General features: G+C 40.2%; 1 protein-coding gene across 1 annotated transcript in view; it reads left to right on the forward strand.

Moving 5' to 3' along the window:
* LOC140694287 (uncharacterized) overlaps positions 1 to 24,301 on the forward strand; it is a 145,803-nt gene that overhangs the window by 12,224 nt on the left and 109,278 nt on the right. The window contains exon 6 of the mRNA XM_072957599.1: positions 555 to 678. Within this exon, the coding sequence (XP_072813700.1) occupies positions 602 to 678 (77 nt within the window). The 5' untranslated portion in view covers positions 555 to 601. The remainder of the gene's footprint in view (positions 1 to 554; positions 679 to 24,301) is intronic.

A 24,301-nucleotide genomic window follows, 5' to 3' on the forward strand; every position in this document is an offset into this window, starting at 1 on the left:
GCAGCAGGGCCTCGGGAGAGAGGGGAGCAGAGGTGGGGAGGGGCCTGGCTCCGGAACCAGCTCCTGTAATTGTCCCTGCACGCAAGCCACATAGCTTTAAATTGGCCTGGGCCACCTCTCTGGGCTGGATATCACCCTGGGCAGAACCGTGGTATCTGTAAAGTAAAATGACTTCACAACTATTGCACAGAGCTGCAGGTGTAAGAGAGCCTAAGCCTGTCTCAGAGTGCAGGGGACAAGCGGAAAGGAATGGCAAAATTTCCACTGACAATTGAAATTTTGTTAAATAGCCTGCTACAGTTGTTTGCATCACTTGAATGAATGCAGGCATATTTCTGTGGGCATTTATAGGTTCACTGAACCCCACCAGCCCCTCTTGCCCCCATCGGAGATGGGCTTTCTCAAGCACAGTGCCCCTCCTGCTTGGGTGGAAAAGGCTGCTGGTCCTTGCCTGGGGCCGGGCTGCTGCAGGGCACTGAATCCCCGAGGCACGGCCTGTGAGACACGACAGGAACATCTCTGCTCTTGACTGGGTGCCTCCGTTTCCCATGCAGTGTAAAAATGCCGGTGACTGAGTTAGAAGCATGCTTCCAAGCTGTCCATGTCCTTGGCATCCAGAAGCGGAGCCTGGAAGCTTTCGAATTTATCCAGAATGCGGTTTACATTCACCTTCAGCAGGTGAGTGTATGTCCTTACACAAGTGGAGGAATTACTGCAGTTTTCCTGGAACTTTCTCACTACAAGTCCATTTGATTTTTCTGTGCTAGGATTCAGTATGGCCTGCTAAAAACTCTGGAGTGAGATCTTGAAACCCTGATGAAGAGCATTATTTATTTCATTTCTCTATATGATACTCTTTTACTTTTAAAATTCAGAATTTTTGGTTGTTTCAAAAATTTTTTGGGGGGGTTGGAGAATCATGTTTACTCTTACCATCTTTGCAACCTGTTGCTTTTTGCCTCTCACCTGTCTTCTGTCACTTGTGAGGCGGTTCCATTTGTGACCCTGTCCGGGTTGTTCATGTTATAAAACATAAAGCCTGTAAAAGTACAGTCCCTTTTCCTCCGAAGACATTCCACAAATACTCCTTTAACCTGGGTGTGGTTTTAAGAAGACAGAATCTTTACAACATGTCCTTGCAGGTTGCTAGTGCAAAATCCCAAAATCAATAGTCTAGCTCAACATCTAAAATCTTTCTAATTTACCTTGGAATTGTATGGATAAGTGAAGCAGTTTGCTAAGAACTCAGACCAGGTTTAGAATACAGGCTGGTGTAGCTCAGCAGGTCCTCCCAAGCTGATGCTCTGCCAGAGGGCGGGGCCGAGGGGAGAGGGCGGGTCCTGCCCTCCCTGAGGAGACAATTTCATGGCAAAGACTTTCACCTGGTGAAGAACTTGGAGTTTCTTCTAAGAAGAGTGGGTCTTAAGAGTCCAAAAAGCGCGGGAGTGGCACAGTCCCATTTGTCTCAAGTAGGGGAGAGCGGCTGTGGGGCCACTTAGGAGACTCGTGAGTCCAGGTGGGCAGTGTTGGTGGCTTCCACTTGAGCGGTGGGACGGTCAGTGTTTAAAAGCGAACATATTGAAGGCATGTTTAGATGGTAAAAAGGAAAGGATGAAGGCTGGCTGTGAATGCAGGATGGAGTAAGGCCCAGGTTTCTGGGTGGATTAATGAGGTAAATGATGGTCCTTCTGTGCTCTGAGGAGGGAAAGCTGCAGAGGGAGTTCTGCGCAAAACTGATGAGTTCAGCTGTGGGTAAAGTGAAAGGTTGTTAGATGTGTGGTCTGGGAGCTCAGGTGAGAGCCAGTAGTGAGTAGGGGGAGGTGAGAGGGACTTTCAAATAATTTTGTATTGTGAACATACAAATAAGTATGAGTAATGACACATTTAACACCTCTATATTCTGGATTTAAAGCCCAGTAACATTTTGCTATACTGACTGCAGAGGTTCTTAATATTTTTTAATAGAAATAAGTAGAAACAAAATAGTGGAGTTAGTGAGCATCTTAGAGTAGATGTGTGTCCTTGTATGTATTTTTATACCTCATCTGTTTATAACCATAATCTACAAAAAGTTATCTTGCTTAGCATAAGAGTTAAACACAGGGACGTGACACACATTGTTGGGGGTTGAAGCTGATCTTCTCGGGCAAATTATGGACCCTCTCTTTGCCTTAGTTGCATCGTCTGTGACTGCCCCAGGGCCCCTCATCACAGCTGATTTCCTAGAGTAGATGTTGGGAGGGAGGCTGCTGAAGGGAGTAAGAGGTGGCAACTGCTAGGGATATTGAAGAGAGACAAAAACAGATTAAAGCCGATAAACTGAGTACAAATACCCTCTAAATAGAAGGAATCCCGCAGTGTTTTGAGCCGCTTATCATAAGGGAAAGAAAATCACGTGGATCCAAAGCTCTTGAGCATATGAGTATTGTGGGTGGGAGGGTGTCATTATAAAAGTGTTGAGAAAAGGCCTCTTTGTTTTCCTTGACATTACCAGTAAGGATGGGGAGCAGAAGCGAAACCCTCTGCTTCACAGTTGAAGGTACTGTTTTGTGCGAAACTGACCAAAGTTTGGAAACCAGTCATCAGCGATGCTGGCAAATGAAGAGGCTTCTGGATTGGGTGGGGCACTTGCTGTGACTTCCAGGTGACCTGCTGGCTGGGGGCTGTGTGGCGGGCATTAGTTTTGCAGGGTAGCCCGGGCATAATCCCTAGCTCTGATGCTGCTGGTCTGATTAACAGACCTGGGCGCACACTGTCCTAATGGGGCAGCTCGGGATGTGGCCCTGCCGTGCTGAGAGCGAGAAGAGGGCTCCCCTGAGGAGGTGTCCCTGCGGAGAGTGGAAACGTCCTCCTGCAGGGGAGGAAGAGCCTCTGAGCAGCGGGCCGGATGCACAGGCAAGACCAGCATGAGCACTGATGTTTCTGGGAGCCGGAAGTCATACAGTGGCCCAAACGGCCTTGTTCCTGAGAGACTGGAGGGAATAGATGCTGAAAAGGCAGGCTAGGGTCAGATCCTGTGGTGGGTTATGAGTGACAGGAGAGGATTGTTCAGGCAGGCATGAGACAACCCTGTGGGCATCCCAGCTGGGGCGTCACGCCGAAGGGAAGAGCAGAGTTATAGACCTTGCCACTTATTAGCTGTGTGACTTTGAGCAATATCACCCCACCTCTCTCTATATATATCTTCATCTGTAAAGTGACACAGTGACAAGGTCGTGTCATCAGAAGTATTAGCTTAGCTCTGATCCTCTTTGTCGACTCCTGTCAGTGCTTCCCTGCAAGGTTCTGCAACGGCTGCTTTTACCCTGAGACGGGAGGGCGTAGAGGGACACTGTAATACCCGAGGGCAGGAAGGGGTTGCTTTAAAAGCAGACATGTAACAGCCTGCAGCTGCAGACCTGCAGGCAGTTTGGTTGACGGTCCTTGAGAGGACTTTGGAGGCCTTAGCGTCGTCTTAAGTCTTGTTTCCCCTTGGGGACCGGATTTGCCTTTGGGGATTGATGTTGAAGATTTGAGCTTCTGCAAAGCTGTTTTCAGAGATGTGTATATACGTAAAATATCATATAAAATAAAATGATTTATTTAACGTGTGCGAATTTGTAGCTGTTAGGAACAGCTCTGTTGGCCTGGTCTCCACGGAGGACACCAAGGGTCAGCAGAGCGTGCAGGAGGGCAGGCAGCCTGCAGTGCTTCTGCGGGGTGTTCTCCCCAGCAGGGCGCTCTGCTGAGTTGAGTCTTCTACGAGTTTTGTTGCCAGAGGAGCAGACAGCAAATTAATGAGTTCTAGAGGGATTGTATAATGACAGGAAGAAATAGGAACCCGGAGATTTTCCGGACTAAAACACGCTTTGGTTCCTGATTCAGTGTGTTCCATTACAGAATTGATGAGTTGTGTCTATTCTGGAACGTCATTGAAATAAACGTTCAGCCTATATGTTAAGGGCTTTGTTTTATTTGGCTGGAGGACTCGAGCCGGGATGACAGCCTCTCAGATCACTCTGAGGGACTGCTCCCAAGAGGTAGGGGAGGAGCTAGGATATATAGAAGCTTACAACAAAGACCAGGTAATTGGAACAATAAAATATTGCTTGTTATCTAAAGAAAACCAGATATCTCAAGTTCAAGTATTTACTGCTTTTCTATGTATGGTGAGAAGCAAACATTTGGGTCATTGAACTCATTCCTTTGGCAAGCCCCTGGCTATCTAGGGCCAGTATCCTGTCCTTTCTTACTCTGAGTCTGCTCAGAGGGCACCACTGTGAGTGGCTGAGAGGCCGGGCTGTAGGCATGTACTCGCTGGGGGTTGGCAGCAGCCGCTGATGACTCGGATTCAGCATTCTTTGTTTACTGTCATGGTTGCAGTATTTTCATGCACATTGTAGTATTTTCATTCACAGTGCTCCCACTTGGTCCTAAATTTGACCAATATTTTGAGAGAAATTTCATGACCAATTTTGTCCCACAGTGCTAGGATGGCTCATTCCTAGTTCAGGTGAAGAATCTTCTAAGTTGCCATTCAAGGTGTAAGTTTTTTTTTGTCAGGCCCTGTTGATACTAAAAGTTCTCTGGATCACCTGTCTTACTAGTCTATTATGATACAGAAAGTGTTTACCCATCTTTGCTCATTCCCATACCTAGAATCACACTATTATATTTATTTTATTCAGGGTTATACATTTTATCTGTTTCTTCAAGATGTTTAGCCATCATCAATCTTGTGGGCCTAGATACACATTGGGAAATGTAACAGACAACAATTTTATAAAATAGACAGGATATAAGTAATACAGCTAGTAACGTTAATAAAGTCACGAGTAAGAATTTAATAGTCGAGAAGTTGTATTTTTGGGTTAAAATTTTGCTTGTGTTTCTGAGTTTGATCCTATGAGAAAGTTCATATTTATGGTCAGGGTCAGAGCAGGTATTAATTGGCCAGTTGAAATCTCCCACCTTGTAAGATCAACAGTGGCCTAAAGAGAACTATAAATTCTTTTTAGAATAACGTTTCTGAGGGCTATCTAATTAGAGCCTTGTATTAGGGAAACCCACCAAGGTAACACAGAAGTACTAGACATAGGTAATTTATCATAAACTTAACAAGTGGAGTAGATCATAATCAAAGGTTGGAGAAATTATCAAAGTAATTGGTATACAGTCCTGGTCCGGTGTCTTGGGTCAGCTGTCTAGCTCAGATGTCATCTTCTTCTCATCCTGGTCTGGTAGCTTTTTCTCCATTTGGGCATTGTTTTAAGGTGAGCAGCACTCGATAGGCCAGTGCACTGCAGGGGATGTTTCAGATAGGAAATGAATCCGAGACTCCGTTTCCTTCAGCTTTGGTGTGTATGGTCTGGTAAAGAGTACCTGAAAAAGGGTCCTTCCATTCAGGTTGGAGACAGTTCTTTAAGTCATGCCTGTTGCAGTATGTATAATCCCCTGGCTGCAGGTCATGGGGCATTGGAACTTTACCCAAGGATAGATTTCTGAGCTTCAGAAACAAACCTAGAGTATCCTTTTCATAATTCAATTAAACCGTACAGTAATGTGACATAACAGCAAGGAATGATCTGGGAAGTGTCTTAGTAAATATGGACCTCAATTAACAAAACTAGAATTTAATATCCACTAAAATATAATTTATTTTCTCTCTTAAGTTACCCTCAGTTTTCTCAAATATAGCCAAATCAAGATTAATTTTTTACAAGTTAAGTCTGATTATTTGATCATATAGGCTTTTTTAAATTGGCTGTGTTGGAAGTTTTAATACGGAGTCTCAGGGTAGAATGTTAAGGTTTGCTAAGGCCAAGAAAGACACGTCAAGTCTTTTCATGGGTTTCTGCCTTACAGATTTAGGTAAATTCTTTTCTCTTTAAAATCCTTAAAATATCTTTATACTCCTATATCTGTTAGGAGATGATCTCCCTAATTTGTTTGATAGAGCCACTGGGGACCTAAGTGTTTTTAGTCTCTTGAGGGATCAGATAGAGAGAAAAGATAAGTGTTCCAAGTGTGATTACATAGGTATAATTTATCAAATTGCTGTGAACCATAACTAGCTTAAGGAGAAGAGATTCTTTACGTCTGGGAAACAGGTTAAAAGCCAGTAGTATTTCAAACAATATCAAAAATTATAACCATATTCAGCAGGTTAATCAGTCCCATGTAACTAATTCTTTTAATGAGAGTTTTCATTAGAACTTTAATATGTCTTACCCAGTTTAGTTCAGTGCTATAGTGTGAAATTTATTAGGAATCAGTAAATCTCCTTGAAGAGAAAGCATTTTGCAAAACCATCAGAAGAAAACAATTAACTGTCTATAAATGACAAAAGATTTAAAAGCATGGTTAAACACCGTTACACTATAATCAATAAAGAAATCTGTTCACTATACCCATAATTATCACTGGTAACATTTCAGATATACCAGAATTTTAGGGAGTCCATATAATTTCTACAATATCTATATTAATAATATTGTCTCATTCAATATAACCTTAGAAGTTTTATGATTCATTTGACAATTCCATGTTATTTAAAATGCCAAATGAAACTTTATAGTTAAAAATCTCTCTTTGGGATGTTTCAGGGGCCTTCTGTAGCATCCCAAACTTAACTGGAGATTAAAAGAATTTTAATTAATTAAATTAATTTTTATTTAATTAATTAGAATTTTATATTTGGGGAGCTTTTTGAAAGATTTCAGAACACTTGATCAGATAAACATATAGATCACTGTAAAGTAGTACTAATCCATTAACAAGAAAATACGTCAAAGGTAAAGGCAGAACAGATCAGCTAAGTGGTATAAGAAGTTTTACAATCTGTTACTGAAGGAGGATTAACATTTTAAGAAAATTTTTTCCTCTTAACAGAGAGAAAAACAATTCTAATCTTGTACCAGCTTACTTCTAAGATTCATTTACGTTGCTCAATTTGTTTCTAAACTTAGCCAATTCTGACCATGTACAAAACTCTTCCCTCAGGGTTCCTTTTCCACAAGCCTTCCACAGCTTTCTATACTTATATTAGTGTGTCCCTTATTTTTCTTCTATTCAGAAGTAACCAGGTTCAGGAGAAAGTCACTATTTTTCATTAACAAAATATAATTCCATTCTTATATCTTCCTTTACGCATTTATATTACTTTCCTAGGATACTGAGATCATTCCCTTACTAATAGAGACTATTTCAGTGTGGCACCAACCATTTATTAATATTTCTATATACCTTTAGTTTCACTGTAAGAGGAAGTTAAATGTTAAGTAATTCGTATTTCAATGTTATTTTATCTGAAAATGGCATAGATATTTAATAAAATCTTGTCATTTAACTTAATTTAGCACAACACTAGAATTTAAAGATACCAAACACTTAGAGATTATCTTAAACATACATTTTAAAAATATATTTTAAATATTTACCCAAAGCTCTCATCTCATTTGCATTTAATTTACTTAAAATTTTACCACAGCACATTACTTTTATTTATTTTTTGACAAATCTGCAACAGATATAACAGGATCTTATTTGACTTTCATTAAACCTAGGTACAGTAAAGGTATTATACATAATATTGATGACTTTAAAGATGTCTATATTAATTAGAACATACTTAAACTAAACAATATCAAATATTATCTTAATATTGAATATTTTCCATTTCACATGACGCTGAAAGTCAATTTGTTCAGTTGTTATTTTAAAAATACTTAATGTTTAAGCTCTTATATTTTTACGTCAATTAAGCAGAGCTCTATGACTTTGAATTTTTTTTCTTTAGCAGTAGAAATATCTCACTTCTATAATGTGTACACAGGCTTATAATCAGAAAAATCTAGAGATCTCATAGCTTCACTTTAAAACTTACTTATAAGATAGGTATAATAATAGTTGGAGTAAGCTGAATTTGCTTGCTCAAATCATTAAGGCTTACTATTTATGAAACAGACAGTTAAAATTTCTTCACAATGTCTGAAGGACCCTTCAGAGTTCTGAGTTCTAATATGCCAAAAATTTCTTGGCCTTAAGGTTTATTTCGTTGAGCTAATTAGACTCAGTCCTAGGTCACTGTTTGTTGTATTTATATTTCTGATGTGCAAGACAAAGACACTGTCTTCTAGGTCCCCAGAGAACTGCTCTCTCACCCAGGCCGTATTTTATCTCCTTAAATGGCATTTTTGTATCAGTGAGAAGAGCTGTAAACAAAGAATTCCATGTTTTAAAACTTTAAGGCTTACTTAAATATGTCTTCCAAAACTTGCATAAGGCATTTAGTAAGATCTCTTTTCCTTGTGTTATAAGTTAAACCCAGGGTAAACCTGTATTTTTTTATTAGCCACTCAAATTAGTTTTCAGTTTTACATTATATTGGACGGCTTATGTAACTATATTGGTTTATTTTAATTTGTTCAATTAATATTTTCAGAGGGACAGATATGTGCCTAGCCTTATAATACCAAGAAGGGGAAGTGTTTTTCCTCTTAAACATATGTATCCCACAACACAAGCAAAAGTTTTGTATAAAGACCATTTAAATATACCAATTTCACAAACTTTTATCTCAATTTTATTAAATTTTATACCTTTAATTTTTATATTTATTAAGTTTAATCAATAATTCTTATTTCTAGAAGGAGTGCCAGAAACCTTTTTTTGTGTGTGTGTGCATTGTATATAATTTTATAGAGGTCTCTAGGATGCCCAAGATTCAGCCAAAGAGCTTAGGCACTTCTCAGTTTTTAATTTCATTAATTGGTCTGTTATCCCAATTATTGATCAAGTATTTCAGTCTATATATACATATATTTCAAACTGTGGTAAGTAAAATGGGCTTGTTTGAACTTTAATCTCGGGGGGGAGTAGGTGAACTCTTTGGCCCTTTTTTTTTTAACTTTACGTTGTGTAGTATCAAAACCCTGTATGTAAATCCAAAAATGTCCATTTTATTTATTTGATTCAAAATAACCATATAAAAATATTTATCCTTTTGGGATAAGCCACTTATTTTTTTTTCGACATTTTTACAATCATTTTTCCAGTTATTCAACCTAATTAACATTAATTATTCTAAGTTTTTATTAGCATATCTAGAAACATTTATCAGAAAGGAAAACACAAACGTAGCTTTTCAAACCAGTTTTATTTTTTTAACTAAGTTCTTAGGTTAACCATTAGATATATTTTTCTACATTTAAACTTGATTTTAATAGAAACCATAAAACAACTGTTTATAATGAGATCTCTTTAAACTTTCACCAATTAAAAAGTTTTTCCAAATTAAAAAATCCATCATATGGCCGTCAATTTATATACAAATATAATATATATATAGTGATTTTAAACCAATAAGATGAAGAGGCCCTTCCACATGAGAGTCGGAGTGTTGCCTAAATAAAATTCAAAGGTTTACTCTCCAAAAGCTAAAAGCCTTTGTGGTCCAGGCTGATGCAGCAAAGTTTAAGATGGCAAAATATCTGAAAATTGGTACAATCAAAGAATTGCTTAGAATCCCAATTTATTTGCGTGGCCACCGTATGTACACAATACTTGAACCTTTTGTATGGTGGAGTCCAATGTTTCCTTTAAAAAATAAACTAAACATACATATACATACATACACACACTTAAAACACCCAGAGAAAGATAAAACATTTACATTTCAAGGACACAGGAAGAGAAATCCAAGTTACCCCTAAAGGGGATTTTGTTTTTATAAGTTCAGAATTCCAAAAAATGTTTTTTATCAGGCCTGGTTAGTTATTTTCAGAGTGAGTTTTTTTTTTTTTCTTATTCCCAATTAATGTTATAAATTTTGTATGTACATAAACCTGTCTGGGGTAATAGTTGGAGACTGGCAATCTGTCATTTCTTTTTCTTTTCTTTTCTGTTCTTTATTTTTTTTTTTTTTTGAAAGTTCTATTCCCCATTGTAAGGTCGGGTTCTCAGAATAAATTTGCTAGTAAGATTTCCCACAGGGACAACTCTGTGTCATGAAGTCTTTGTGTCTACCACCCCTGGAAGATTCTCTGTCACCCGAGAAAGCTGTTACCAGCCAGGAGGATGGTCCGAATTTTGGAGTTGAAAGTTTCCTCATAAGAGTTTTACTTTTATCCTGAAAAATTCAATGGAGGTAACCAAATTGAGGAAAATATTAGACCAGACTCTTACCTAACCACTCAGTCCTGAACCCAGTGTCTTTCAACTTGGACTCACTCAGGATGTCTCCACTGGGTGAGTATTTTCCTCATATGTTTCCACCAGCCCCACTTTGGACATATCCTCAAGGTGGATATTTCCTGTTATCTTTCAACCAGGCCCCACCCAATATGTCTCCACTGGGTGGGTAATTCACCTCAGTTTCTTTCAACTGGAGGGCCACGTACCTGGATACACCACCAGATAAAACTTAGGATCATCAACCAATATGTGAGATCCGAGAACCAAGAGAGACTCACCCAAATTCATCTGGACTCCCCGAGGAGGTGGATGGGCACAAAGGGCCACTGCTGGTACCAAGGCTCCGGTTACTCGGAGAGTTCAGGTGGAGAGAAATCTGCTGTGGTGCTTCATGGTGTCCAAAACTGTTGACTGAAATACATGTGCAGCCTAAAATTAAGAGTTATGTTTCATTTGGCGGGAGGACTCGAGCCGGGATGACAGCCTGTCAGAACTCTCTGAGGGACTGCTCCCAAGAGGTTGAGGCAGAGCTAGGATATATAGGAGCTTTACAACAAAGACCAGGTTGTTGGAACAATAAAAGATTGCTTATTATCTAAAGAAAGCCAGGTATCTCAAGTTCAAGAATTTAGTACTTTTGTATGTGTGAGAGGAAGCAAATATTTGGACTCACTGAATTCATTTTTTAGACAAGCACCTAGCTATCTCGGGCCAGTAGCCTGTCCTTTCTTATTCTGAGTCTGCTCAGATGACACCATTGTGAGTTGCTGTAGCAGCTGAGCTGCAGGCCTGTCCTAGCTGGGGGGTGGCGGCAGCCTTTAATGACTTGGTTTCAGTATTCTTTGTTTACTGTCATGGTTGCAGTATTCTCATTCACATTGTAGTATTTTCGTTCACAGACTGATTATGGATAATCTGCAACCTTGGAAAGCAACCGAGATGGAATTACTGCAGGTACCTTCTGCTTTAATAAGCCGTGTGCAAACATAAACAGGGAGGAAGCATACACTTGGATTTGGAGGTGTAGGAAAGGGATCCTGCACATTGCAGGAGAACGCAATGCAGAATTCCTTAAGTCCAACTTTCTTTACTGTAGTGGTTTCTGAGAACAGTTTATGGTAATTAACCAACATTGACAAACTGCACAAATTGCATTTAAGAGCTGGCCGGCTGAAACTTGTGTATTGGAGAGGTGGAATTCAAAGGCAAGTGGTCAGGTGGATTGGAGAGAGATGGAGCCAAGGCCTGGGCCCAGATTCCGGTTTAAATTGCCATTTCTTCACCATAGGGCCTTGGAATAGAATTCAAAATCTCTTAACCTGTTGGTGAATCTGTGAAATGGGCATAATATTCGTTTCACCCTGGGATTGTTGTAAGATCTAAAGAGTATTATAGCACACATGAAGCACTTAACCCACTGGCACTTAGCAGTGTTCACTGTGTGGGGCCGCCCCGCTTAGCATGTGTCAGAGTCGTAAAGGCAGCATTTGTCTGTTGAGGATGCACTTGCAGCCCCTTGGCTAGGTTATGAATTTGGTGATTTCCTATAATCCTTGTAATTCTATGTGCCATGGACAGTTATTTTCATGGACAAATGAGGAATCTCATGGTAAAAAGACTGTATAATTTGCCCAAAATCAGACCATAATTTTGGGTGCAGAGGCCTCAGTTCAGCATGGGCCCCTGGGCCTTCTGCCCTCTCTGTTCAGCACCAGAGCCAGATATGGAGTCGGCTGTTTCCCTGCCCAGAATATCCGGCAGGCCGCAAGACACATCTGGCCCTGTGCTGCTTGAGCAAAAACTCCGAAGGAGAGACAGTTACAAAAGGGATAAACATAAAAACAGACGACAGCAAATTGTGATCAGCTCTGAGAAGGAAAGGAACATGCCTCGCCGTGCAGAGTTGGGAGCTTTCCCGTCTGGGCTGCTCTGGGGGTGTTCATCTCAGCTAAACAAGTTCTGCTGCTGCACCAAGGCAGGAAGGCAGGGCGCGTGTGGCCAGGTAGACAGGGCCTCGTTGATCTTACTCATTCCCCATTAAGCGACAGTTGTCTCGGGCACTTAACTAATAAACAGATGTTGGCCATAATCATCACGCACTTTGCTTGGTAGTTTTATTGGCCCCAGCATTGAGATGAGGTCATTGAAGCTGGGGAGTTTGCTGCATGCCCGTGATTACCTTGCAAATACCCCGACTGTTCTTTCAATCTAGACTGGTGTGGCTGTCATGTCCCAGCCCTGTGAATGGCATCGTGTAGCTTCTCCCAAGTGGCCCAAATGACTGACATTGATATGCTTAATTCGTTGGAAATAGTATGTGACAATAATAGAAAAAGGTAGTAAGAAATTGTTTGGAAAACTGGAAAAAACCTTTTCTTCCCCAGCTGGGGGAGCGTAACCCGTATCACTCACCCTACTCACTGCCTGTCACCTCCTCCCCGCCGACTCCGTGTTCATAAGCCACACTGAGTCTTGGGAGAACATTTTGCCTCATGACACTTTTGACTAGGACCTGCAACTTCTTTGTCCCTGGTTAACTCTCTCTTCAAAGCCATTCAACTTTTTTGCAGGCTCCTCCACTCAGATGTAAGAATAGCCTCTTTAAACTTCTTGATGCAGCTCCTTAATGAAGATCTTGTGATGGAAACCTAGCCAAAACTGGGATGTATGCATATAGTGACTGCAAACTCAGCACTTTGTTAGTTCAGAATCAGAGGGGTGAGTGACTCAGGAAATGCTTTTTTAAGGAAACAAGGGGAAAGTGAAAGGACGCTTGCTGTGTGAGAAAGAAACATCTCAATCACAGCCAGTAAGGCACCTGTGTTCAGGATGGGGTGTGGCAAGTGCAGAGTTCTCACAAAGAAAATAGTGGTGTGATGGGAGCGAGGACAGTTGGGTACTTTATTGGGGAGGAAAAAAAGTGGGCTGAACATTTCCTTGTTGAACAAGAGGATTGTGACATGATGTGCTTGTATTTTGGAGAGAAGGGTTTTGTGGGGACAAGCCTAGGAGTACGCTGTATGTCTGGGGAGTCAGCACAACAGAGAAACACAGAGAACCGGGCAGACCCCAAGACCCATGCTGGGGGAGAGACTGCCCACCAATTGGAGCCCTGGAGGCTGCTTCTGTCCCTTAGCTGTGGCCTCAGACCTCCCTTCACAGCCCAGTCCTGTTGATACAAGAATAAAAAACGTTGGGCATGAGAAGGGCTGTGTCCCAGGCTTTCATTGAGCCCCTGGGATGTGCCCCACCAGATTTTGTTCCTTAACTTCCTGCAGTAAAGTATTCAAGAGCAAGCCAGTGTTGAGTAAAGGTAGATTTATTCAGAGAGATACATTGATAGGCAAGAGAAACTTCACGAGGTGTGGGGGTTTGATGCTCATATTAGAAGTAGGTACACACTCCACACATTGTGGGCCTTCCCCAAAGAGGGACAGAGAGTGGTGACCGCGAGGTGGCGCTGTGTTGCTTGTTTTCTTGGGCTTGGTGGTTTCATATGCTAATAAGTAGAAGGACCAGCCTTAGGGCAAGGGGCTAGGATTCCCAGGGAGTTGGCCATTTCCCACCCTTTGACCTTTTGTGGCTAGCATTGGGACTGCCATGTTGCCTGGGGCATGTTATTCACCAAGTTACTATTACAATGGATGTTTACTGAAGCTCAAGATCTGCTAGAAGTTAAATCTCTTCATCCTGAGCCTCAAGGCCTATTGGGGGTTGAATCCTTTAACATTTTGATGTTAATTGCTGTGGCCTTCCTTGAATGGCTGTGCTCTTCCCCCTTCCATCCTGTCTCACTGTGATGACACAGAGACAGCAAAGGTCGGGCCCTACCTGTGCTCCTGCATTTAAAGGTGGGAGGTGTGAGGTGGGCTTATGATGACCCTGAATGGTAAGAAAAATGTTTCAGATTTTCCTACGTGAGACATGGGGACCTGACAGCAACCTCCGCAGATTTATCTCACGGGCATTATCGCTTGTGTTGTTATAGAAACAACAGGCAAGCCAAGAAACAAGTATAACTCACAAGGTTGTAGTACTGAGATTTATTTCGCTGGCTCGCTCAGAGGGGCTTCATTTCCAAAGCTCTGAGCACCTCCAAGACGTGCACATGAGGTTTTATAGGGTTAATTACAAGTATGGGGCTATTAGCCAATAAGGCTCAAACAACAAAAAAGCAAGGAATCAGTACACTGAAGCTTATCAATTTGGAACAGATCCCGTTACTGACAATTGTTGTCCTTGGATTTACGTGTTAGCTTATTAGCCCATTAAACTGACACTAAACTTCAGGTTTACCAGGTAGCTCAGCAAAACTTAGATCAGTAAACCGACACTTATCACACTTAGATTTGTGACTTAGCTTGTTAGCCCAGCTGGGGTTTTCCTTCACAGTGTCACTTATATTTTTTATTTTTCTTTTTATCTTTTTTTAAGTATTTAACCCAAATTTAATATCAGGGTTTTTTGGGAAAGAAATTTCTCTTTATCTTTTCTTTGGGGTTCTTTTGGGGGGGAGGTAATTAGATGTATTTATCTGTTAGTGGAGGCCCTGGGGCTTGAACCCAGGACCCCGTGCACGCTAAGCACACGCTCTACCACCTGCCCCTTCATCATTTTCTTTTTGCTTTAGCTGCCAAGAATCTTACAGCTGAATTTGTAGTCGGCCTTTAACACTTGCCCTGACTTCATGGAATCCATTTTTATGAGTTTATCTCCCCCTGGTTTCATTTAAGTATTGAATCTCCATTTTCTCTTCACTCTCCGTTTTGCATTTTTGTTGTTATTGTTGTTAAGCTGTGTTTAACAGAATTGTTTAAATTCTCTTTTAGCAAGAGGCTGAATGTAAATAAATATGTAAGCAAACAGCACAATTAAATGCTTTTATACATTCTGAGCTGTTTAGTAGTAACTTAAAAACCGAATTGAATATTAAAGTGATAGCATTTTAAAAATATTTTTTAATTTTTCATAAAAATATAGCTGATTTAAAATATGATATTAGTTTCAGGTGTACAATAGATGCTCCATTTATATTTACTGTAAAACATTGTCTGTATTCCCTGTGTTGTAAGATACATCCCTCTAGCGTGTTTACATTACATGTTGCAGTTTGTATAAGAAAGTTGGGTAACGCAGAGTCTGGAACGTGGCTGTGTATGACTCAGGTTCACGCTCACCCTGCCTGTCAGAGCTCAGGCCTTCACTCCTTTCTGCAGGGGAGCGAGTGGAGGCAGCTCTCATCAGCGCTGTCACCACCCTCTGAGTGGCAGTGACAGCAGTGTCTGTGTGTGGACGTGCAAATTGTTTTTCCAAGAGCTTTATATGCGTTTCTGCATTTAATAATTAAAGCCCTCCTGTGAGGAAGCGTTTTTAATGCATAATACATTTTATTTTGATATTGATAGATTTCAAACTTCTGGAAAATTTACAGTAGTACAATAAACGCTTAGATACAGTTCACCTTATAGGGCACTATTTGGCTTTCTGTGTCTGGCTTATTTTAGCATAAAATTTCAAGGTTCATCCATATTGTAGCCTGAATCAGTACTTTATTCTTTTTGTTTGATAATATCCTTTTCCATTGTTTTTGGTTTTAGTCTATTTAAAAATATTTTCATTGAAGTCTAGTCAGTTTATAATGTTGTGTCAGTTTCTTGTCTACAGCACAAGACTTCAGTTAAAAAGGAACATACCTGCATTCATTTTCATACTGTTTTTAAACATAAGTTACTATAAGATATTAAATATATTCTCCTGTGCTATACAGTATAAACTTGCTGTTTATTCTTTACATACTCAGTAACTGCAAATCTTGAACTCCCAATTTATTCCTTCCCACACCCTCCCCCCTCTGGTAACCACAGTTTGTTTTCTGTGACTCTGTGTCTGTTTCTGTTCTGTAGATAAGTTTATTTTTTTGTTTCTTTCTTTTTTTTTTTTTTTAGATTCCACATGTCAGCAATCTCATGTGGTATTTTCCTTTCTCTTTCTGGCTTACTTCACTTAGAATGACATTCTCCATGTCCATTGATGTTGCTGCAAATGGCATTATTTTATTATTATTTTATGGCTGAATAGTAGTCTATTGGACAAATATGCTACAACCTCTTTATCCAGCCATCTGTCAGTGGACATTTCGGTTGTTTCCATGTCTTGCTATTGTAAATAGTGCTGCTGTGAACATTGGGGTGTAGGTGTCTTTTTTAATTAGGGTTCCTTCTGGATATATGCCCAGGAGTGGGATTGCTGGGTCATCTGGGAGGTCAAGGTTTTGTCTTTTGATGAACCTCTATACATTTTTCCACAATGGCTTCACCAAACTGCATTCCCACCACAGTGTAGGAGGGTTCCCAATTCTCCGCAGCCTCTCCAGTATTTATTGTCTGTGAACTTCTCAATGATGGCTATTCTGACTGGTGAGAGGTGATATTTGATTGCAGTTTTGATTTGCATTTCTCTGATAATGATATTGAACATTTTTTCATGTGCCTACTGGCCATTTGTGCGTCTTCATTGGAGAAATGTTTCTTTAGGACTTCTGCCAATTTTTGAATTGAATTGTTTGTTTTTCTTTCTTATTAAGTGTAAAAGCTGTTTACATATTCTGGGAATTAAGCCCCTAGCAGTTTCATTTATTGCAAATATTTTCTCCCATTCCATAGGTTGGTTGTCTTTTTGTTTTGCTTACTGTTTCCTTAGCTGTGCAAAAATTTGTAAGTTTAATTAGATCCCTCTTGTATATTTTTGGTTGTTTTTCTATTGCTTGAGTAGACTGCTCTAGGAAAACATTGCTGAGATGTATGTCACATGTTTTGTCTATGGTTGCTTCTAAGAGGTTTATAGTGTCTTGTCTATATGTTTAATTCTTTAACACATTTTGAATTCATTTTTGTGTATGCTGTGAGGGAGTAGTCTAACTTCATTGATTTACATGCAGCTGTGCAGTTTTCCCTGCACCATTTGCTGAAGAGGCTGTCTTTAATCCATTGTATGTTCTCACCTCCTTTGTCAAAGTTTCAATGACCAAAAGTTTGTGGGCCTATTCTTGGTAAATTTGTTTATCCGTTCATTGATGGATGGATATTGTTAGTAACTTTTGGCTACTCTGAATGATACTGCTATGAATATTGATGTGAAATTTTTATGAGAATATGTTTTCATTCTGTTGGCTGTACAGTTGGCCCTCCATATCTGTAGTTTCCACTACATGGATCCAGATGGCTGATTGTAAAGGGACTCGAACATCCTTGGATTATGGTATCCAGGGTGTGGGGTTCCTGAAACCAACCCCCCAAGGGTATTGAGGGATGACTCTACATATAGGAGTGGAATTGCTGAGCCATATAACTCTAAGCTTTTGAGGAAATACCAGGCTTCTCCAAAGAAGTTGCAAAATTGTCCCTTTCCCCTGGCCGCATATGAGGTTTCTCTGCCTCCTGAACGACATTTGTTATTGTCCGTGATTTGGTAATAACCATCCTAGTGGGTGTAAAATGAGATCTCATTTTGATTTTGATTTGTCTAGTGATGTTGAGCATCTTCTCATATGCTTATTGGCCATTTGTATATGTATCTAAATTCGTGGTAAATTTAAAAATTGGGTCTGTTTTATTGTATTGTTCAGTTGTAAGAATTCGTTATATATCCTGGATGCTACTCTCTTATTAGATACGTGTTTTGCAAAATTGTTCTTCTATTCTGCACATTGTCTTTCACTATATTTTTTTAAACATTAAAACAATTTCTTTACAGGGGAGGTAGTTAGATGTAATGATTTATTTTATTTTTCTTGCTAAGCAAGCACTCTCTGACTTGAGATACCCATTTCCCCTGTCATTTCACTTTCTTGATGATGTCCTTTGTAAGAAAAGGGTTTTAATTTTGATGAAGTCCAGTTTATCTGCTTTTTTCTTCTATCACTTGTGCTCTTGGTATTGTATCCAGGAAACCAAAGCCTATCCTAGGACCACAAAGATTTATACTGTGTCTTCTTTTAGAAAGTTTATAGGTTTAATTTTTACATTTCTGTCTGTGATCTACTTTGTTTTAATTTGTATTTGTTATATAAAATATGGGTGTTCAGATTCCAGATTGATTCTTTTGCCTGCAGACACCCAGCTGTCCCTGCACAATTTGTTGAATAGACTATTCTTTCAATGGGGTGTTTTTGGCCCCCTAGTGGAAAACTGTCTGTAAATGTAAGTTTTACCCCGTGAGTTTTTATTGTGTCTCATAGATTTATTTATCCAAACTTATGCCAGCAACATACTGACTTATTACTATAGCATTTTAGTACTTTTTAAAGTGAGTCCTCCAACTTTACTCTTCTTTTGCAAGGTTGTTTTGGCTATCCTGGGCCCCTTGCACGTCCATATTAATTTGGGGATCAGTTTTTCAATTTTTGCAAAGAAGTCGGCTGGAATTTTGATAGGGATTCCACTGTATATGTAGATCATTTTGAGGAGTCTTAATATTTTTAATAATACTGTCTATCATTCCATGGAAATGGGATGTCTTCCATATATGTAGATCTTTTAAAATTTATTTTGGTGATACTTCAAAAAGTTCAATGTACAAATCTTGTAAATTTTTGTTAAATGTATCTCTCATTTTATTTTTAATGCTGCTGTAACTGGAAATGCTGAGTTTCTTATGGGTGGGACTATATATCAATCTTCTTATTTCTAGAATTCCTTAACAGCAATTACCCTAGTTATATATTTGCTACTTAAATCTATCCACAACAATTCCCCACCCCGTGTTATAAGAAACCAAGACCCAAGTTAAGCTACCTGAACACCTATGTGGAAATGTGAAATGAGACCCTTGGGTGGGGCTTTGTGCAGATGATACTGGAGCTTATTCAGGATGGCTTCATCGTAATTTCTTTTAAACAACCCTTTCGGTGTATTTAGTCAGATACATTAAGAACATGCCCTTTTGATGTGCGGAGTAGCTAAGACTATGATTTTCAAATAATTTCTAATGAGAGTGTTGTTCTTGAAACCTAATTTGCATCAATCTTTGAAGATTTATGTTTCAGGGGCTTTGACTAAAGAACACCTGTCTTTAATCAATAACGACAACTAAATGCTCAAGCAACATGTAAGAGCTTGAGCAAACTGCCCCTACCCCATAGTGCTGGGTGGCTGCAGTTGCAACTGGAGTCAGCGCTTACCTATCCCAGTACGCTTGTGCTGATCTGCTCAAAGTGGTTCGTCCAACAGTTTGTCAGTAGTCTGTTGGACAAAGTCATTAAAAATTGATTGAAGGTTGCTGGAATGCAATATAATCTTATTAATATTAATTAAGCACATATTGAGTGCTTATTGTATGATGGAATTGTCCCTCAGCCTCACATGAATATTATTTCTCATAAAACCTCACATATTTCCTTGTTAATCTCACTTTACAGGTAAGGAGACAGACAATTAGGTCTTCTCTCTTTTGGGGGAGCTCATTATCAATGATGGGACGTTGTAAGGAAAAAGATATTGATTCATCATGAGAAAACATTTTTCTGAGGGTCAGCAAAGAAGAAGATGAACACTGAAGAAGGTGATCATTGTTCAAGTGAGACAAGCCCTGGGTTGTGCGGAGTCAGCATCCCTGTCCTAGAGAAGGCACGTGTAGAGCTGCGTACTGGGTGAGGCGGCACAGCCGCGCAGGGAACGCGGATGCTGGGCCGTTGGGCTGTGTTCAGGCCCGGTGGGGCTTTCTCCTAAGGGCAGTGGACCATCATTGACAGATTTTATGTTGGAGAGTGGGGTGCTCTCGTAGTTCAATTTTGTCTTGTAGAATGCTTGGAAACATTTAGAAGGCTTGGCAGGAGGTGATGTGATGAGTCAGAGTAGGGTGGCTGCGAGGTGTAGCAGTGTTCAATTTTCAAGTTGTTTTCAGGCCCAGGCTTGTGGCTCAGTAGCCGTGTCAGTTTGAATGACGCACTCAAGGAAGTGAAACAATTTATCTAATCAATTGAAGCAGTGATGTACCCAATTCCCAGGACTATTGTGGAGATCCAGTGAGATAACGTTTGCAGTGTGCAGCATGGTCCCAGCACAGAGTCAGTGCTGAGTGAGTGCCAGTGAGTATCTGGTAGGTCAGGTGTGGGTGGTGGGACTCGGTGTCTGAGGATATCTGGGCCCTGAAGGAGGGGTCCATTCACATCTGTGAGTGATGGGTCTGAGTTGGGAGAGGCACGGAGAACTTAGCCCCGGACCAGAGGCCCTGGGCAGGACAGCTATTGGAGGAGCACCGTGAAGTCAGCTCTTTGCAGGTGGAGTTGGAGGTGCCCTTGTGACATCTAAGTGCAGTGTCACGAGCTGAAAGAGGAGGTCTGGGCCCAGGCTGTGCATTTTCCTAAAATGTCAACTCCTGAGGACGCCGAAGTATTGATCACTGAACGGAAGTCATACTTTACAGGACAAATGAATAGTAGTATCACCTCTGTCATCAAAGCTCACGTCTATTTATTCATCACTCACTTTGCTAATTGGGTACTTACAGAGCTCACTTCACCGTCCTCCCGTGGGCTCAGGCTCCACAGAAAAGAGCTGGTGTGTCTTCCTCTTTTCCAGAAGAAGACACATTTAGCTTGTAGCCTTCTGTACCTTGCCAGACTTAGGATATTAGTTTGTTGGTTTAATTGTATTTTCTGTTGGCCATGTCCTGACAGGAGAGAAATTTTACCTCATGGTCATGTTTCAATTAGCTGTTACTGAGAATTGCTGATCTGATACATAGTGTATGTATTATATTAACTTTGTAGAGTAGTTATCATTTTTCTGTCTTTGCCCTTTAATTTTGATTGCCCCTTCAGTGTTCTATCCTTTTTGGGGCCTTATTTTTTTTTAATTAAAAAATGTCTGTTAACAGTTAAGAAAACAAAAACAAAGAAAAAATGCACATGGGAGCTAAATTTAGAAAATGTCTAGTGTGTTTTCTATCTCGGCAATGGAGGGTTCTAGAAACTCGTGAAAACTTTCATTACACAAGTTCCTTAAAATGCTGATTAAGAAATAAAACCTTCCTTCCTCATCTTTCAAGCTGCACAACTAATTGTCAAGAAAGTGAGGGGAAATTCTCAGAAGCCAAGACAAATGAGAAAGCAGGGTTTCGGGAGATATGCGAGCCTTAGAATCCCTGGGGTGCTGGTTCGATCCTGAACTGATTTTCAGTTGCCTTGACAGGAGGGCGGGATGTGAGCCCCAGGCCTCTGACACTAGGAGTTGGATGGGGGATAATATTATGGGCCAAGCCCATCCTGAGGATCTTGGTTTACTAAAGGGTGAAATAGGAAAAAAAAAAAATTCCTCAAGGCAAGAAAATAAGGAAAGTCAATTTTGTTGGAAGAGGGGAAAAATAACAAATCCAAAGTAAGGATATAGTTTAAAGTTGTTCTGGCATTAGAGTGACCACAAACATCTGGCAGAAAAGCACAGCTACTCCTTGATTGATAAGTTGTGTTTTGAATGAATCAGTGAACAGCCATTCTGAAAAAGGCCTCCAGAGTCCTGTGGATCAAGATACTGGACAGCAAACACCTACCTTCCAAGGTCTCATTCAAATAACCAGAAAGGTTTTAAAGGAAAGAAGCCATGATCATAGTTCTATTTATTAACATTTCTATATGCTACAAATTCAGAGGTGACTATGTAGTTGTCTCCTCTTTTATGGACCTTACTTTCTCTTTGGGGAGACAAAATGACATAGTTGGTAATCTTGGTGGAGGGAGGTGTTAGTCTGTTGCAATTAGCCAGGAGAGGAGATTAAGAAAACAGTGAAGGGTGGGTGAAATTTTTAGCTGAGGACAGTCTTGTTCACTTGGCTTTTAATTGCAGGCTCAATGAGCTGTCACTGGAGGGAATAGATCTTACAGAGGATGGACTTAGCTCAGGCCTCATTGGAATGGACAAATGAACCTGGAGAAAGACAGTCAAATCTGTGCAGACATTAAAGTTCACTTGAACGTGCTGCATCCCTGAGCCAAAGATAGGACAAATATGCAGCAATTCTTGAGGACAGAAGAGTGGTTTTTAAGGTTCTCCAAGAATGAATCCCATGGAACCGAGATGGCCAGTTGTCAAACTGAGACTTTGTTCTTTGGACGGTGTACCCAGCAAGGGTATTGGCCTTTTATATGTTTCCATTTGTCTTTAATACATGTCTGTTGATGAGGACATGGGCACAAATGTTTGACACCTTGTCGAGGCGATTTTGGATACCTGCCTAGAAGCACGGGCACAGTTGCAGCTGCTTCATACATCTTGCAGCCCGTCCCTTTCCCCGGCTCCGTGATCACGGCAGAGTGGTTCCTTGTTGACCTGTCCGTTTCCTCTGTGACATCATAACCCATGAAAAGACTGGAGCATATTAACTTGGCTTTGTTAAACTCAAAGAAACAGATCAAATATGGAGTCAGATTTGTTCTTTCCTATTTCAGTAGTACCATGGAGATGGCAGTTTGGGCAGCTTTTTGTAGTGTCCTGGAGGCTTTCTCTCTCAGCTTCTGGGCGCCTCTATTGAAAACCCTTCATTGCTGTCTGGCCTGCTGGTAATGCACACTGCCTGTTTTGCCCTGAAGATGTGTTCTGTTTATAAACTCATCTCTACTCCTTGGAAAACAACTCAAGAAAAACTCAGTTGGTTTTCCACCAGCCATGGGCAGGGGTGAGGTATACCATGTTATTATTTCATAAAATAATAGTAATAATAGTAATAGTAATAGTACTAGAAATAATAATAGTATAATAATAATAATAATAATAATTATTATTATTATTATTATTATAATAAAAGAAGTCTTAAAACAGGACTGAGCACATTGGAGAGAGTCAATAAATGCTTTCTGGCTTAAATCAAAAGTGATGACTTAGTGATTCCATGGCTGCTGTATTTGCTAAGCTAGTTACTCCTTTGCTCCATTACACATTATTTTAACTGAAAAAGAAATGCAAGCAAATGGTTAAAAAAAAAACTCAAACAGAGCACAAAAATACACAAGGGAAAGAAGTTTTCCGTCATCCTCTGTTCTTTCAGCCCTGTCTGGAGATGCCACTGTTTACTTTCTTTTGGGTGCTTTTCCAGATATGCTTTGCACATTCCCACCTATGTATGTAAATTCCTTTAAAATTTTAGTTATTTTTAACTTAAAGAGATTTAAATCCTCAAGTGGCTTCTGCCCGGGTAATAGAACAGAACAAATCTGACTCCATATTAGATCTGTTCCTTTGAATTTAACCCTATGCTCTGTCTCCTAGGCTTCATCTTGCTTGTAAAAAATTGTTGCCTAGAGCCTGAAATACACAGGAGAGCTTATTCTGAAGCTCTGACCTTTAAGGATATTTAACACTTTTTCATTCATTAAAAGATAGCAAATTGCAGAATAGAAAATAACGTTTGTTTTGTTGGAGATTTACAGGGATCTGACCCACGCAGATAGCTGTAAGAACAAAGGATTCTAACAAGAAGGAATTCCTACACTAAGAAGTTTGCAACAACCAAGCGCGTAGGAAAGGATCCTGAATTGTGACTTGGGGAGATGGTTTTCCAGAACATTAGTTTGCCAACTAGGTCTACAGAAACTTGCTATTCCAAGCCCCAACATCTGGTTTCCAAACTTATTGGCCTGTCCTGCACTGAGGAGAATGAATTTGGACTTGGTAACACTCCTATCTACCTAGAAAGCTGGGCACTGGAGCTGAGTGTTATGGAAACAGGCCAGCCAAGAAACAAGCACCAATCGGAGTGCTGGAGTACTCAGAATTATTATGCCGGCGGGCTCAGTGGGGCTTCTACTCCGAAGTTCTGAGCACCTCCAAGACGTGCACATGAGGTTTTAAATACTTCAATACAAGTAAGGGGATATTAGCCAATAAGACTTAAAGAACAAAAAGCAAGGAATCAGTACACTGGAGCTTATCAATTTGTAACAGATCACATTACTGACACTTGTTGAGCTTGGAATTACGAGTTAGGTTGTTAGCCCAATAAACTGACACTAAACTTCAGATTTACGAGATAGCCCAGCAGAACTTAGATCAGTAAACCGACACTTATCACACTTAGATTTGTGACTTAGCTTGTTAGCCCAGCTGGACTTTTCCTTCACATGAGGACAGCTCTCCCA

The sequence above is a fragment of the Vicugna pacos genome, unplaced genomic scaffold (genome assembly GCF_048564905.1).
Source record: "Vicugna pacos unplaced genomic scaffold, VicPac4 scaffold_21, whole genome shotgun sequence".
Taxonomy (NCBI): domain Eukaryota; kingdom Metazoa; phylum Chordata; class Mammalia; order Artiodactyla; family Camelidae; genus Vicugna; species Vicugna pacos.